Genomic DNA, 15502 nt, shown 5'->3' with positions numbered 1-15502 from the left:
AAGTTAAGATTCAACTAACCGCCAACAAAGTTTCTCATATAACAGGTTGGCCAAAATATTAAGTTAATAATAGTAGTAGGTTGACGCTTACACAAATGTTAGTGTTTGGCTGAGCTTCTCCTCCGACTTATGGGGTGCGCCTTGATGTTGTCACACAAAGCGGAGGGACCTACAGTTTTACGCCGACTCCGAAAGGCGATTGTATTTTTATACCCGAGGGCACTTGTGCACAAGGGTATATTAATTTTGTTCACATAACGGTTGTTTGTAACAGCCAAAACGAATCGAGATAGATATAGACAAATGTATACATAAATGATCAGGATGAAAAAAGAAATCGATTAAGCCATGTCTGTCTGTCCGTCCGTCTGTCCGTCTGTCCGTCCGTCCGTGTACACGATAACTCGAGCAAAAATTGAGATATCTCAACGAAATTTGGTATGTAGATTTCCCTTAATCCAAGGTAGGTTGGTATTGAAAATGGGCGAAATCGGACTTTAACCACGCCCACTTCCCATATAACGGTAATTTCCAGAAATACGAAAACTGCGATATTTTAGTAACTACTGAAGATAATTCCCTCAAAATTGATATTTACAATAATTTTTAGGCGAAAAATAAGAATATTATAAATTTTTGGAAAATGGGCGTAGCCACGCCCACTTATGGTTACATGTATATATCTTGGTAACCGCTGCACCAATTTCTTCCACACTTGGCACAGTTGTTGGCCTTCGCACAACATGCCAAATGGCCGAAAATTTTTAAAATCGCTAATAACCACGCCTACTTCCCATATAACGGTAATTTTCAGAAATAAGAAAACTGCGATATTTTAGTAACTACTGGAGATTATTCACTCAAAATTGATATTTACAATAATTTTTAGACGAAAAATAAGATTATAAATTTTTGGAAAATGAGCGTAGCCACGCCCACTTATGGTTACATGTGTTTATCTTGGTAACCGCTGCACCAATTTCTTCCAAACTTGGCACAGTTGTTGGCCTTGGTACAGCAGAAAAAATCGCCGAAACTTTTTAAAATCGGACAATAACCACGCTCACATCCCATATAACGGTAGTTTAGAGAAATACAAAATCTTCGATAAATCAGTAAATATTGAAGCTAATTTATCCAAAATTGATGCTTGCAACAATTCTTTACCAAGAAATACGCTTATGGTAAAATTTTGGAAAATGGGCGTGGCACCGCCCACTTATGATCACATATAAGTATATCGGTAACCGTTCTACCAATTTGTACCAAACTCGGTGTGGTTATTGTGCTTGCCACAAAAAAGCAAAACGTTGAAAATTATTGAAAGCGAAATAAAATTGAGGCCGCTTTACATATAACGGTAAATTTCAGAAATGCTTGAAACTTCAATATTTCGAAATTTGAAGGACGCTAATTTACTCAAAATTGATACACCCCGGCTTACCATCTAGCGGAAGGTTTCGGAAAGGTGAAAAAACATATATTTAATACTTGCGCCGGGTATTTAATGTTCGGCTCTGCCCGAACTTAGACTTTCTTACTTGTTATAAGAAGCAATTTTCATGGCAGAAATACACTCGGAAGTTTGCCATTGCCTGCCGAGGGACGACCGCTGTTGAGAAAAAACCTTTTTTCTATATTTTTTGCGATGCTGCTTTGACCAGGGTTTGAACCCAGGTGCTGCGGAATTGAAGCGCGCACTGCTTACCACTGCATTATTAAGTTAAGTTACGCAAATTAAGTCTAGTCTAACTGAGATTTTACCGAAACGTCTTAAGAACCTGTTGATTTTAGATAGAGTTACCGCCTTGCGCAAATTGAGAGCGGTGAGAGAATCTGGCTTGCAGATTTTCGTTTTTGTACTTCTCAGAAATAAATGAACGCAAACATATTTTTTTGCATGAATTTTTTTGGCATGGCATTTTGGGCGGCAAACTGTCAAACAGCTGAAAAAGAAGACTAACAAACAAAATATTTCCGCTTCGGGAATAGTAAAATGATGACGACACCAAAGACGAAAACCAAGACGAATTCGAATATGGCGACGAGGACGTAAGACTTATGATACGAAATCGAGTTTAATGAGGAATACGAAGACGAAGGGCCAAAAGAAGACCAATACGAATATGAAGACGGAAGTGATCACGAAAGTGAAATCGGAAAAGAGGACGGCTAAGAAGCAGAAAACTAGGACTATTATGAACAACGAACACGAGTACGAATAAGACATCGAAGACGTATGAGAAAACGAATGCGAACACGAACACGAATGCAAATGCGAACACGGATACGAACTTGAATACGAAGGTAAACATGAAAACGACGACCACCACTGAAATTATGTACAATTACAGTTACCATTACCATTAGCATTAACATTAGCGTTACCATTGCCATTGTCATTACCATACCCATTACCCTTACCTACCTTTACCAATACCATTGCTATTACCACCATTATTTTAATTTTCCCTTAATATTTATCTTTATTCTTGTCCTTGTATATGTGCATTTTGACGTAAAAAACCCAAAAATTTAGTTTTATATCCTAAGCAAAAAATAAAACTCAAATACTAATTTTTAAACTTAATTTTTTCTAATAAAACTTAAAATATGAAAATCAATGTCGCTTGAGGTATGCCGAGTGACAAGGAGTATGTTGGCGCGTATGGCGAGGTCGCCTTCCTTGTGGATTGAGCAAAGCACACTTAAATTCCAGTCGTCGCATGCGTTCATCTGACCATGCACCGCATCAGCTCCTCGCCGCCGTACTTGAATAGCTCGGCTGGCAGGCCGTCAGCTTCAGCAACTTTGTTGTTTTTCAGCCGGATAATCGCTATTCGTACCTCGTCATAGTCAGGCGGTGGTACAGCTACTCCATCATCATCGACTGGGGACTCGGGTTCGTCTTCTCCACTGCTTTCAGTGACCCCTCCACAATTGAAGTACATTCTGGACATCGGTCACTAGGTCGCCATTGTTGTTCTTACAGGACTTCGCCATGGTCTTGAAACCTTCCGTAAGTCGCCTAACCCTCTGGTAAAATTATCGGGAGTTTTTCCTGTCGGCTAGCATTTCAAGCTCTTCGCACTCACGTATTTCGGCCTCTCTCTTCGTATTGCGGCAAATACGTCTCGCTTCCTTCTTCAGTTCCATATTACGGTCCCACATGGCTCGCGTTGCGCCCAGTTGCAGCGTGGCACTATACGCTGCGTCTTTTTTCTCTGTGGCTTCTTGACATTCCTCATGGTACCAGTTGTTCTTTGGTGCTCGCTGAAATCCAACTACCGGCGGCGGTACTTAATGATTGGGAAATGTGGTTTCACTGCTCGCGTATGTCGGATTGTTGAAGAGTAATCTCAGAGAGCAGGTGTGTGAGTCGAGTGGCGAATAAATTGGCTGTCTGTTGTGGTTGCAGCTTTTCGACGTTAAGGTTTCCTTGCATTGTTGGCGCAAATTTTTTGCTGCACAGAGGCGGGTGCGTATCTTGGCTACAACAATATAGTCGTCCGAGTCGATGTTTGGCCTTCGGAATGTACGTACGTCTAAAACGCTGGAAGCATGTCTTCCGTCTATCACACCATAATCGATTTGGTTTCTCGTTTTTCGATCTGAAGACAGCCATGTAGCTTGGTGGATGTTCTTATACTGGAACCTAGTACTACATATTACCATGTCTCGGGCCCCAGCGAAGCCGGCCAGCCTCAGTCCGTTATCGGACGTTTCGTCGTGGTGGCTGAATTTTCCGACAGTGGCACCAAAGATCCCTACCTTGCCAACCTTGACATTAAAACCGCCGAACACGATTTTGACATCGTGTCGGGGGCAGCGCTCATATGTTCGTTCGAAGCGCTCATAGAAGAGATCCTTGGACGCCTCGTCCTTCTCTTCCATCGAGGCATGGGCGCAGATGAGCGAGATGTTGAAAAATTTAGCCTTTATGCAGATTGTGGCTAGACGTTCGTCCACCGGGGTGAACACCAGTACTCGGCGACAGAATCTCTCTCCTACCACAAATCCAACACCGAATTCGCGCTCCTTTGCGTGGAAACTGTAGTAGACGCCGTAAGGCTTCACACTTATTTGCCTTGGCCCGTTCATCGTATTTCTTGGATGGCCTTTGTCTTCCCTAGGACATCAACCAGCCGGGCACATTCCCCATTAAGGGTCCGGATATTCCAGGTACATACCCTCAAATCATAGTCCTTTGTACGTTTGCCGTGGCCGTCATCAAAAAAAAGGGGTCTCATCCGAATTGGAATATTTCATTGGGCGGGGTTTCAGCGTGGCGGGACCCAAACCCAACGAAAGCGAAGTTTTACGCCTTCTCACTTTGGCTCGCTCCCAAACGGCTGTTTGGTTGCTACCCAGAGGATACGTGGATATAAATATCCGGACATTGTGAGCTGCGATTTGATCCGTACGCACAAAAATCGCTTCTGGCCACTCCCAAGTGAATGTCAGTCAAAAGTTTTTCACTTCTGCGCACGGAACCATCCCCCATACAAAATTACTTCCAAATACATAATTACTTCCAGTTAAAATAGGTTTCTCTAGAATTAAGATAATTTTGGAATTGACTCTCTATATCCCTATGACCGGGAACCCAAATGAGGTTCAGACTGTTCTGCTTAGCCATCTCGGCGGCATTCCATCACCATTTTATACTTAATGTCTAGGGAATCCAATCCCGCACACAAATCGCAATCTCGCAGGCTTGCGGGATCGAAGTCATCAATCCCGCGGATCCGCGGGATTTGAGGGACTGAAAAAAATCCTATTATTTCCTCTAAACTGTTATTTTTAAAATTAATTGATATGTTAAAAGGCGATTTGATTTAGAAAATCTATGTATTTAATTACTTTTAATTAGGTTGACTTCTTTGAGAATATTTCCAAAGGAATGACAAAGACTTTAAAGTTTCGTCTTTTAACTTCGACCTTATTTTTAGCATATTTGATTTTGGTGATTATGCAATAGTTTCGTAAGTATATGATCAAAATCGCTATATCTGTTCGGTATTTTTCAGAAGAAAATATACCATAATCAGAGTAACTGTAGTGTTTTATCCGATCTGAAACAATATCCGCTCGCCGTAATTCTAAAACTAGCCAAACAACAGTGATTCTGGATTATTCAAATTTAATTCAGTTTTCCTATTTTTCCGCGTAACTTTTTTACCGTTTGATATTTGGAAATGGCAATAAAGTAATATATTATATATAACATTGTCTTGAAAATTACACCAGAGCTGTATGTGTGCTTTTAATAGAACCGAAGTTATGAGCAGCATATAGAGTATATTTGATTAAGATTGTCTACGATTTAGCTTTCTCAGATTCCAATTATGTATACACATTTGATGTTGCCTTTTGCCCACTATACCTTTAAAAAAGTGATTAAGTACATTCAAAGATGTATTAAGCCTGTTCTGTTCTGTTATAAAAAAATCAAGTTGATAATGAAGAAATCGATGGGTAAATAAAGAAGTAATAACTGGTCATATGAAAATGTGCAAAGACTTTTTTTATGAAAAATGAGCTGCAAAGAATGTTACTCATACGCCATGTATACCTGAAAATATGAAAAACTGATCTAGAGAATTAAAAATTAACTCGATTTTCGGAATCAGCGAGCTATTCTACATATAGTATATATATAGGTCTTGGATAGTGGCATCCGTTGAATATTTTTCTTCTAAACCAGTGTTATTTTTCAGTTGTTGTCCTTTTTTAGTGCCTTCTTTTGCCTTTTTTGCTACTTCTATTGCCTTTCACTGCCTATTTCGCTATTTTATTTTGCCTTTTCCAGCCTATTTGATTATTTTATTTTGTCGTTTTATAGGTTTTTAGGTCCTAAAACTCCGTTCCCTGGTTATGAGTATTCGAAATTTAGCATCTGAAAGGAAGCTCAAGGAAAAAAAATTATTTTTACGCTGGCACACTTATTTATCGATAGAAACGCACTGTTCTACACATGTATAATGTGTTCATAAATCGGCAAGTGTAGAAAGTTTAAGCTAGTTATCAAGGCTATGAAAGGTTAATAAAACCAGACCAGGTCTTTTATAGGTTTTTGTTGTCGCTGAACGCGTTTTTTCCGTCCCGTCAGGATTTGCCTCTACTTCCAAAACACATTGCGAGACTCAATGTACCCCTCCAAAAGGCCTTCTGAAGTACGTCTTTTAAAAGCCCTTCTGGAAGACCTTCTAGGGGTGCGAAAGAAGACGCCCATCAATTGATGACAGTCCACACAAAAAAGATAGGAGGAAAGAATGGAGAGTGGAAGACTTCATGACTCTCAGGAAGGGCTTTTAACTCCTAAAATTATATACTGGGTGATATGTATTAAATGTATATTCCTTATGTAATTCTTGTACCTTAACAATGAACATAACGTATATACAGCCCTGCACATTTTGGCGAGCACGTTCACAACTCGCATTCGCCTTTTTAATTTTTTTCTGTAGTTCCGCAAATCCCGCGGATTCCGCATGTGTAATCCCTCATTTCTAATGCCGCAAAAATAGCTCGGGATCCCGCGTTTGCGGGACCCTGCATTTGCGGGATTGGATTCCCTTATTGTGACGGAACTAACAGCTAAAGATGAAATCAGTACGAAGTTCATTTACAGCATCCATTACAGCTGTGACTTTAGCCTGGAAGACACTACAGTAGGCCGGTTGTCGACATGAGCATCTCAGGGCAGAGCTGCGAGATAAAAGTTGCCCTCCCACTCCACAGTTCATTTTTGATCCATCTGAGAAAATTTCTATACCACCGGGTGGAGCATGGGCGTAGCCAGAACGAAATTTAGGGGGGGGGGGGGCCCATACAAAATAAAAAGTTCAAAACCAATAACTTACTTATGTACTAAAATTTTTTTTATTATAGCTTAAAATTATTGTAACCAATAAAGGTAAATATGTTGTACAAAAAACAAATAAACAGAAGTTCATAAAAGTTGATATAAAACTATTCGTCGATTTAAATTGTTAACTGATTACTGAGCATGTTTATTTTACGAGGAGGAAGCATCGAAAGCCTAACCCCTTCCGTGTGAGACTTTAACCCAAACTAAAATTCCTACCGTCATGTACCGTTCCCCTCCCGGTACCACCGTCAAGGATTTCGTCGGGATTATAACACTGTGTGACTGATAAGGTTATAGATCTATTCTCTTCCTCTTCTTCCTTTTTGGCGCTGTAACCGCCAAAGCGATTTTGACCAACTGACGCCTATTAGAAATGCCAAGTGAAGCCAGAATACTTTCAAAGCTGGGGCGTCGGTGTCCATTCGAACGACATGATCAAGCCAGTTGAGCCGCTGTATTTTAATACGCCACATACCAGCACGGGCATGATGAGTGATTTATAGTGTGGTTTTAGTACGTCGAGAGAGGACTTTACTCCTGAATTGCCTACTCAGTCCAAAGCAGCACTTGTTGGCAATAGCGATTCTGCGTTGGATTTGCATGCGAACATTATTACAGGTGTTAATGCTGGTTCCCAAGTAAACGAAATTCTCTACTTCCTCGAAATTATAACTGTCAAAAGTGACGTGGGTGCCAGGCGCGAATGTGCTGATTGTTTGTTTGATGACAGGAGATACTTCGTCTTGTCGTCGTTTACCACCAGGCCCATTCGCTTTGCTTCCGTGTCCAACTTGGAAAAGTCAGGACAGACTTCGCGGTTTTTCTTACCGATGATGTCAGTGTCATCGGCATAAGCCAGCAATTGTACGCTCTTGTAGTAAATTGTTCCTAAGCGGTTCAGTTCTGAAGATCTTATTATCTTCTCCAGCATCAGATTAAAGAAGCCACATGAAAGAGAGCCGCCCTGTCTGAAACCCCGTCTGGTGGCGAAAGGCAACAGAGCAGAGCTGGTGGTATTACTCAACGTCATTTTTCACAGGCGTATGACAGACATAGTGGCATATACCTTTAAGTACTGTCGAAAGCGGCTTTAAAGTCGACAAATAGGTGGTGAGTGCGGATCATTTTCTCGCGGGTCTTTTCCAAGATTCGGCGTACTGTGAATACCTGGTCTATGGTAGACAATACATTCGATAAGACCTTGCAACCTATGCTTAGAAGGCTGATCCCGCGGTAGTTGGTACGCATGGCGGGGTCGCCTTTCTTGTGGATTGGGCAGAGCGCACTTGAATTCCAGTCGTCGGGCATGCACCTTATTACCTCCTTGCCATCGTAATTAAATAGCTCAGCTGACAGGCCGTCAGCTCAAACAGCTTTGGCACTTTTCTTCATAGTCAGGCGCTGGGATATCGACTCCATCGTCATCGACTGGGACCTCGAAGTGCTTCCGCTATTCAAAAGGGTCGAAAAGTGTTCCCTCCATAATCTGAGTACGTTCTGGACATCGGTCACTAGGTCGCCATGGTTGTTCATACAAGAGTCTTGAAACCTTCTGTAAGTCGCTCAACTCTCTGCTAAAAATTTCGGGTGTTTTTTCTGTCGGACAGCATTTCAAGCATTTTCTCACACTCGTGATCGTACCAGTAATTAGCGGGAAATGTGGTTCCACTGCTCGCGCAAGTCGGTTTATTGAAGAGTGCTCTCTCACAGCAGGTGTGAGGGTCGAGCGCCGAATCCATTGGCCATCTGTTTTGATTGCAGCTTTTCGACGTTGAACTTTCCCTGCATTGTTGGGGGCCCTTTTTTTGCTTCTCCGAGGTTAGGTCGTATATTGGATGCATCAATATAGTAGTGCGATCCCTTCGTTGCCCACCTTGGCATTTAAATGGCCAAGCACGATTTTTATACGTGTCGGGGGCAGCGCTAATATGTACGCTCTAAGCTAAGAGAGCCTTGGATGCCTCGTCCTTCTCTTCCATCGGGGCATTGGCACATGTGAATGAGATGTTGAAGAATCTCGCTTTGATGCGGATTGTGGCTAGACTTTCGTCCACTAGAGTGAACGCCGGTCTCTCTCCCACCACAAATCCAACACCGAATTGCACTCCTTTACGTGGCAACTGTAGTAGACGTCGCAAGGCTCACGCTTACCTTCCTCGCCCCGTCCATCGCATTTCGTGGATGGAGCTGATGTCAGCCTTTATTTTCCCTAGGACTTCAACCAGCCGGGCAGAGGCACCATCCCGATTAATCCCCAGCGCACGCGGGGTGTTACGCCCTCCCACTTTACCTCGCTCCCAAACTAGCGTTCGGTCGCTACCCAGAGTATTCATGGATATAAATATCCGGACGTAGTTAGCTGCGATTTGAACCGTAAGCACACGAATCACTTCTGGCTACTCCCAGGTGAATGGCCGTCAAAAGCTTTGCAGTACTGGGAAATGTACAAAACATAGTGGCCAAAAACGAATATCTCAACTAAACCCTGATGAATTTTTTTAAATTCGCTCTACATACCTGTATAATAAACCAAATAGCCAGACAAAACGTTAAATGATATACATACATATGTATGTATGTATAAGTATGAGGGCGTATTGAACATTTTGAGTACGCAGATTTTTTAGGCTGGTATATTTATTTATGCTAAATATATTACTTGATTTTGTTTTGTCACACTTTAGAAGTAAACGTCTTGGCTGTTCACCCAACCGCTTAGTAAAGACACAAACCTAAAGACAAAGTAATAAACAATTGAACTATAAATTTATTTATAGTTTCCGTTCAATCAATTTTTGCTCATTGTCGACTGCAGCCAGGTTTTTACCCTTTTAAAATGGAAGTGCTTTGAAGTTAGAGATAATAACTTGATACAGAACCGGATGATCCACATATCTACTTTTCAAATCAATTTACTAATTATTTAGTTAGCGTTGGGAGTATAATTTGTTATACAGTATATATATAGGAAAAACCTTGAAATTTAGGGGGGGCCGAAATTATCAAGCAAGCATTTCGTGGTAGTATTTTTGAATATCTAGGCAAAAATTTGAAAGTTGGGGGGGGCGGCCCGGGCCTCCCCCCCCTGCCCCTACCTGGCTACGCCCAGTGATGCCAGATTGTGGGTAATTTCCCTATTTGAGGGATATTTTGCAACAAACATTTTTAAAAGGGAAAAAAGGGACATTTCAAACAAATAAGGGATTTTCTTTTGGTGCAGTTATTGTTGCATAATTGATCCAAATTCAAGAATATTCGACATTCTTACGTAATTAATCTTTCTGAAGATGTGATGTGGAGTGAAATGGTATATAATTGTTAAAAAGTATAAGGACAATTTCGAAAATTTTCTTACGTTAACCAATTCAAGCGCTGAGTAAGAAAGAATCTTTTCAGTTGTAACTGGTGTTTCATGTAAAAAGCGGAACAAATTATCTGATGAAATGGTTAATAGCACATGAATGTGCTTCAATTTTAAAGTCACCAAAAAATTTTTTTAGGCCCTTAGTGAGTGAGCAAAAAAATGAAAGTGAAGCCGGCAGGCAATGGCAAACCTCCGAGTACTTATATTCCTGCCATGAAAAACAGCTTCTCATAAAAATACACTCGCCATTCGGAGTCGGCGTAAAACTGTAGGTCCCTCCCCTTTGTGTGACATCAAGGGGCACGCCACAAATTGGAGGAGAAGCACATATGTGTAAGCGCCAATTATTACTACTACTACTGAAACATGTATATGTTTAAATTCGTTGGGAATTTTGTGGGATAAATTTTTAAGCTGTGGCTAATTGAGGGATTTTTTCCCCATTTTCGTGGGATTTTTAACAGAGAATGTCTGGCATCACTGATTCCTCCCTGCTTGAAGTTTCTATCCGTAACCGGAACACCGGTCTTTATAATCCATAAGAAAGCTATATTTTTCCAGAATGTAGGAGGAACCCAGCAATCCTGATTCTCATTGCCATGTCTCTCTTAACCGAAGTGCACCAAGAGATGCCTTCTACTGACCCACTAGATCTAGTGGCAGGAGATCCAAAAATGCATTTAAAGCATCATTTGTCGTTCTCCGGATTGCTCTGCTGATGCAGACTATACTAATCCTTTATACTTTGCTGAGTAGATAAAGGTTATAGGCCTTACATTATAATTCCGTAAATGAGAATCGGTCTAACCACCGGTGCATATACTTGGGCTCAACCCCCATCTTGCACGAATATAGGGCCCTCTCATATACCTGGACTATGTTCTCCTTCCTGGCAAGTCGCACAAAGTTTGAGGAGACTTGGCCCTATACGCGATGGCTACGTCCTCCGCATAAGCGACAACCTTGGTGCTTCCGCAGTTCATCTCTCGCAAGAGAAAGTTCACGGGTAAATTCCAAAGGAGTGGCACCCTGCGGTGTGCCTCCTGTCACATTTTTATCTGGAAGCCGAGTTCTCGCCGACGTTTGGCGTGATCCCCCTCAACATCTTCAGTGTCATTTTTCGTTCTCTTTATAAACTCCCTAGTCTGTATTCCTCAGGTTCTTTCAGATTTCGGTGCAGTTAGGGAAAAGTCTAGAATCACCTCAACATATCTAAGGTTGGAAAGAAAGTGTTCGTTAAGAACTCTTCAGATTTTAATCATATAAAAAATATTGTATTTATGTACATAGTATAAGGTCTATGACCTCCTGACTGCTTTTCACAAAAAAAGTAGCTTCTGAAATCCTATTAAATATCATAAGATTGGTTGTTAAGAGTTAGCTAAAAAGAGACTCACTTCGACTATTGATGATCGAGCTCCCCCACTGTACGTGTTGAGCGTGAAGATCGCCTCCGATTAGAACAAACCTGCGCTGTGTTCATTCACCTGTCTACATCATAACAAATCTAAGTACATTTTAAGTCGAACAGAGTAGAGGAAAATGTTCTAGAATTTCCCAAAAAGCATCACAGCAAAGTCCGAAAGCTGGCATGGATAAAGAAGAGCAAGAGCAAAGAAGTCGTCAAAATATGGTATAGTAAAAAGCAGCCTTAAAGCGTTAGAAAAATGTTTAACACAGTTTTGGGAATTAACCTAAGTTAGTTAAAAGTTAATTCCACTCTTACACATTGTAATTCATTATCACATCTAAGTAAATTTGTATTTGTTTCGTTTATGCAGCGTGCGGCGGTTATTTGCGTGCCACAAATCAAATACAGCAATTCTATTCGCATGCGCTCTTCGGCAACCGCAACTACAATGAGAATATGGACTGTGAATGGACGATTCAAGCGCCGGCAAGCAGCAATGTGCAGCTACTCTTCCTAACTTTCGACATTGAGGCCAGCGAAAATTGCACATATGACTATGTGCAGGTGTACTCGGGCATGGAGGACACTAGTGGTCCTATGTATGGGCAATATTGTGGCAATACGGTAAGTTAATTTTCGGAATTGCTTACAATATTTTGAGCAGTAGGTGTTGTTGGTCAGCAAAACGAACTATATATGTATGTATTCATGTGTGCGTGTGTGAATTATAAATTTTCTATTTTCAGCTCCCTCAAGACATTATTTCACTGACCGACTCCCTGCTGGTGAGATTTAAAACTGATGACACTGTCACCATGAAAGGTTTCTCTGCTTCCTACGTAGCCGTTGATCCGTTCGAGAATAGCGATGAGGATTTCAATTCGTATAGCGCAGAACGCGCCACACCCTTCCCCGGTTCATTGAAGAGCATCTACGAGGATTCAGATGAATACAGTGACTTCAGCGAAAATCAATTGATTGTGCGACCAAGGGGTCGATACTACAATGGTTTCTAAAACGCGGCCTACCGTGGGTGGCATCCACCCATATTCTACGTAACTCCTTGAAATTGGCCGAGACGCATGAGGGGTGCTAGGAAGAGCAAGAAAAAGGTGGGCATGATGAAAATAAAACGTAAGAAAGTAAAATTCTGGAAGCGTGAATGAAGGAAAATATTGACAATAGCGAAAATTACTCGTATCACATAGAATTTAGACTTTTCATCTTCTAAGGCATATCAAACGTAAACGTACACACTTACATACTACACACATCATCATGTCAAAAAGAGTGGGCAAATACCAAACAAAATTATATACATACAAATAAACTTTCTTAGATTTATTGAGACGAAGAGAAATACAACATACATACTCGTATTTAAGTGTGCAATTTACTTAAAAAATTCAAACGAAAAATGTAGAATTTATGAAACAATAAGAGATGATATGCAAGAGCAAACCATATCGATCTTCTTGAGAAATGTTGAAAAATCGAGATTATGAGGACAAAAGTAGTTACTTACATACATATCTCCATACACGAATATGTATGTTGCAACTTCTTGCATTTTAATTTAACTTTAAACACAATAATTAAAACAATAATTTTAAGTGAAATTATTTAGAAAAAAGAACCAAAACATATGTATGTATGTATTTATCAAAGATATATATTTTAGAAATGTAAAATGTATGTACAATTAGTCAACAACTTTTCGAAAAAAGTCAAACTCATATACCGAAAACTTAGGCTTAGTAAAAAAGGAACATTTATTTAAATATGTAGTGATAAAAATATTGAAAGAATTGCATTTATGAATAAAACATAATCGATCGCAAAGCATTCGGACCTTTCCCCTGTTCTTTGTAGACTTCTTTCAAAATTCATAAAATATCGTAAACCTAATCATATCTACTTTATAGCGTTGTTTATAAATTATATTCATACACATATACATATGTATGTACATATTTACACACAAAATTCAACTTATAAAAAACAAACACCTGTCCGGAAAACCTACATACATATTTGGGTTTCGCAATACATTTGAACCAAAAATGTTGCAAAACAAATTATCAAAACTTTACAAAATAAATATATAGAAACTAGAAAATTAATTGTGTTTTATTTTATGAACTAGTTTGCCCTCACTCGCTTCGCTGAGTGTGTGAAATTCGTTCGTGCTGTTTATTTCTTTAAACCCCAATATTCCTCAACTCAGCCAAAAGCATAAGAGATTTTCACTATTTTTAACTCTTTAGCATATTTTAAAACTCTGATCTTCTTAAACCTCTTTTACCTGACATCCATATTCTGATACATTCTTCAATTACCTGATTCCCTCCTACATGTAGTTTAGAAATAAAGCCTTTTAAAAACCATTTCCATTGATACTCATATTATTATAGTTCATTTAACCTATTATAAAGTTTTAATTGAATTTAATTTTTAAACACCTGAAAAATATTCTGAGCGTTGAAACTAAAAGTTTCTTAATTCTCTTTCGTTTAACATTTTCAATATTTCACACAACTGGAGTAAAATATTTGTCTAAAAGCCATATAAAAATATCTTGATCCATACAAATGTGAATATAAGGAGCTTTCCAGAATATTGGTATCCCGAACACTCTTCCATGTGCCGAAACTGATTTATTTACAGAGTGAAAGTGCAATTGTCATGAAAACCGAGAAATACAGAACACAAAAATTTATGTTCAAAGTGAACTTGAGTCACTTCCACTTGGAAGAATTTCAGAACATGCGTGAACTACACTTGTTTAGACATTTTGCGCAAGAACTGTGTAAAAACGAAAAATCTGGTAGCAACTAAAAACACAAGAAACTTTTAGAAAGAATAATTGGAGATGGAGGAGAGAAAGAGTGTTAACTGTCAAACCATGGAGGTCGCCATATTTACATACATATAAACATCTCTGCATACATACAAACAGTTTACTAAAATTACGTCACACGAACAGCTGATTCTGTCAAATTCGCCAAGAACAAAGTAGCGTTACTGCCGATTGCGCCACCTGTGTCTCCCTACATCGTGACTTCTCCATCTATGCAGCTAGGAACATGAAAATTCGCATCGTTTTCACTCATTATTAACAGTGAAAATAACAAAGATCGGCGCACAATAACATATATCTCCCATACAACTGTGTGTTCAGATATGAGATTCTTTGTTATAACTTCTCCATATATGCAGCTAGAAACATGATATTTCGCACTATTTTCAGTCACTGTCAACAGAAAGTTTACAGCAAAATTAACAAAGATCAGGTCACTATAACCTATTTATTGCCTCCAAACAACTGATTGTTCAGATACATTTCGTAAGCTATTTTATAAATAATAATACAAAGCCTACTCAGAAAATCGTCAAAATCTATGCTGTATAAGCTTTATCTCCTATGCCACTGATTGGTCAGATACCAGTTTTTGCGATATATCTCCTTTATGTAGGAAGTTAAACTCATTAGATTGTGTTACCGGTTTACACACCGATCACACAGCAGTGAAAATCCCTTAGATTGGTGCTACATAAGGAATATTTTCCATGCCTCTGATTGTTTAGATATGATTTTTTATACATGTATCTCCTCTATCTACATATGTATGCTGTGTATATACAAATTTTCTTAAATGCAGTAATCTATTAAAGTAAAATTTCCAGATGTTCTTGAAATGTATGAAGCCTTCGGCATAGCCGAAGACAGCCCTGCTCTTACTTGTTTTATTTTAAAATCAAAAAATATTTAGGCAGTGCTCTTCTTGAAAATCAATATTTTTCGATCGGAAACCTGTGGTTATCTTCAGGAGACTTCCAATGTTAATATCCA

The 15502-nt window shown here is 39.5% G+C and overlaps 1 protein-coding gene across 3 annotated transcripts in view; it reads left to right on the top strand.

The window, feature by feature from the left end:
- tok (tolloid-like protein 1 tolkin) overlaps positions 1–13762 on the top strand; it is a 159929-nt gene extending 146167 nt beyond the window's left edge. For 2 of the 3 annotated variants that reach the window (XM_017611786.1, XM_017611787.1), the window contains exons 13-14: positions 12020–12273; positions 12396–12665. In XM_017611786.1, the coding sequence (XP_017467275.1) occupies positions 12020–12273; positions 12396–12665 (524 nt within the window). Of the gene's footprint in view, positions 1–12019; positions 12274–12395 lie in introns of all 3 variants that reach the window. The other variant, XM_017611788.1, reaches the window with a different exon arrangement.
- Positions 13763–15502: the final 1740 nt, after the last annotated feature.

The sequence above is a fragment of the Rhagoletis zephyria genome, unplaced genomic scaffold (assembly GCF_001687245.7).
Source record: "Rhagoletis zephyria isolate East Lansing unplaced genomic scaffold, Rhagoletis_zephyria_1.1 Rzeph_scaffold_00455, whole genome shotgun sequence".
NCBI classification, from domain to species: Eukaryota; Metazoa; Arthropoda; class Insecta; order Diptera; family Tephritidae; genus Rhagoletis; species Rhagoletis zephyria.
This window is presented reverse-complemented; position numbering and strand designations above follow the sequence as displayed.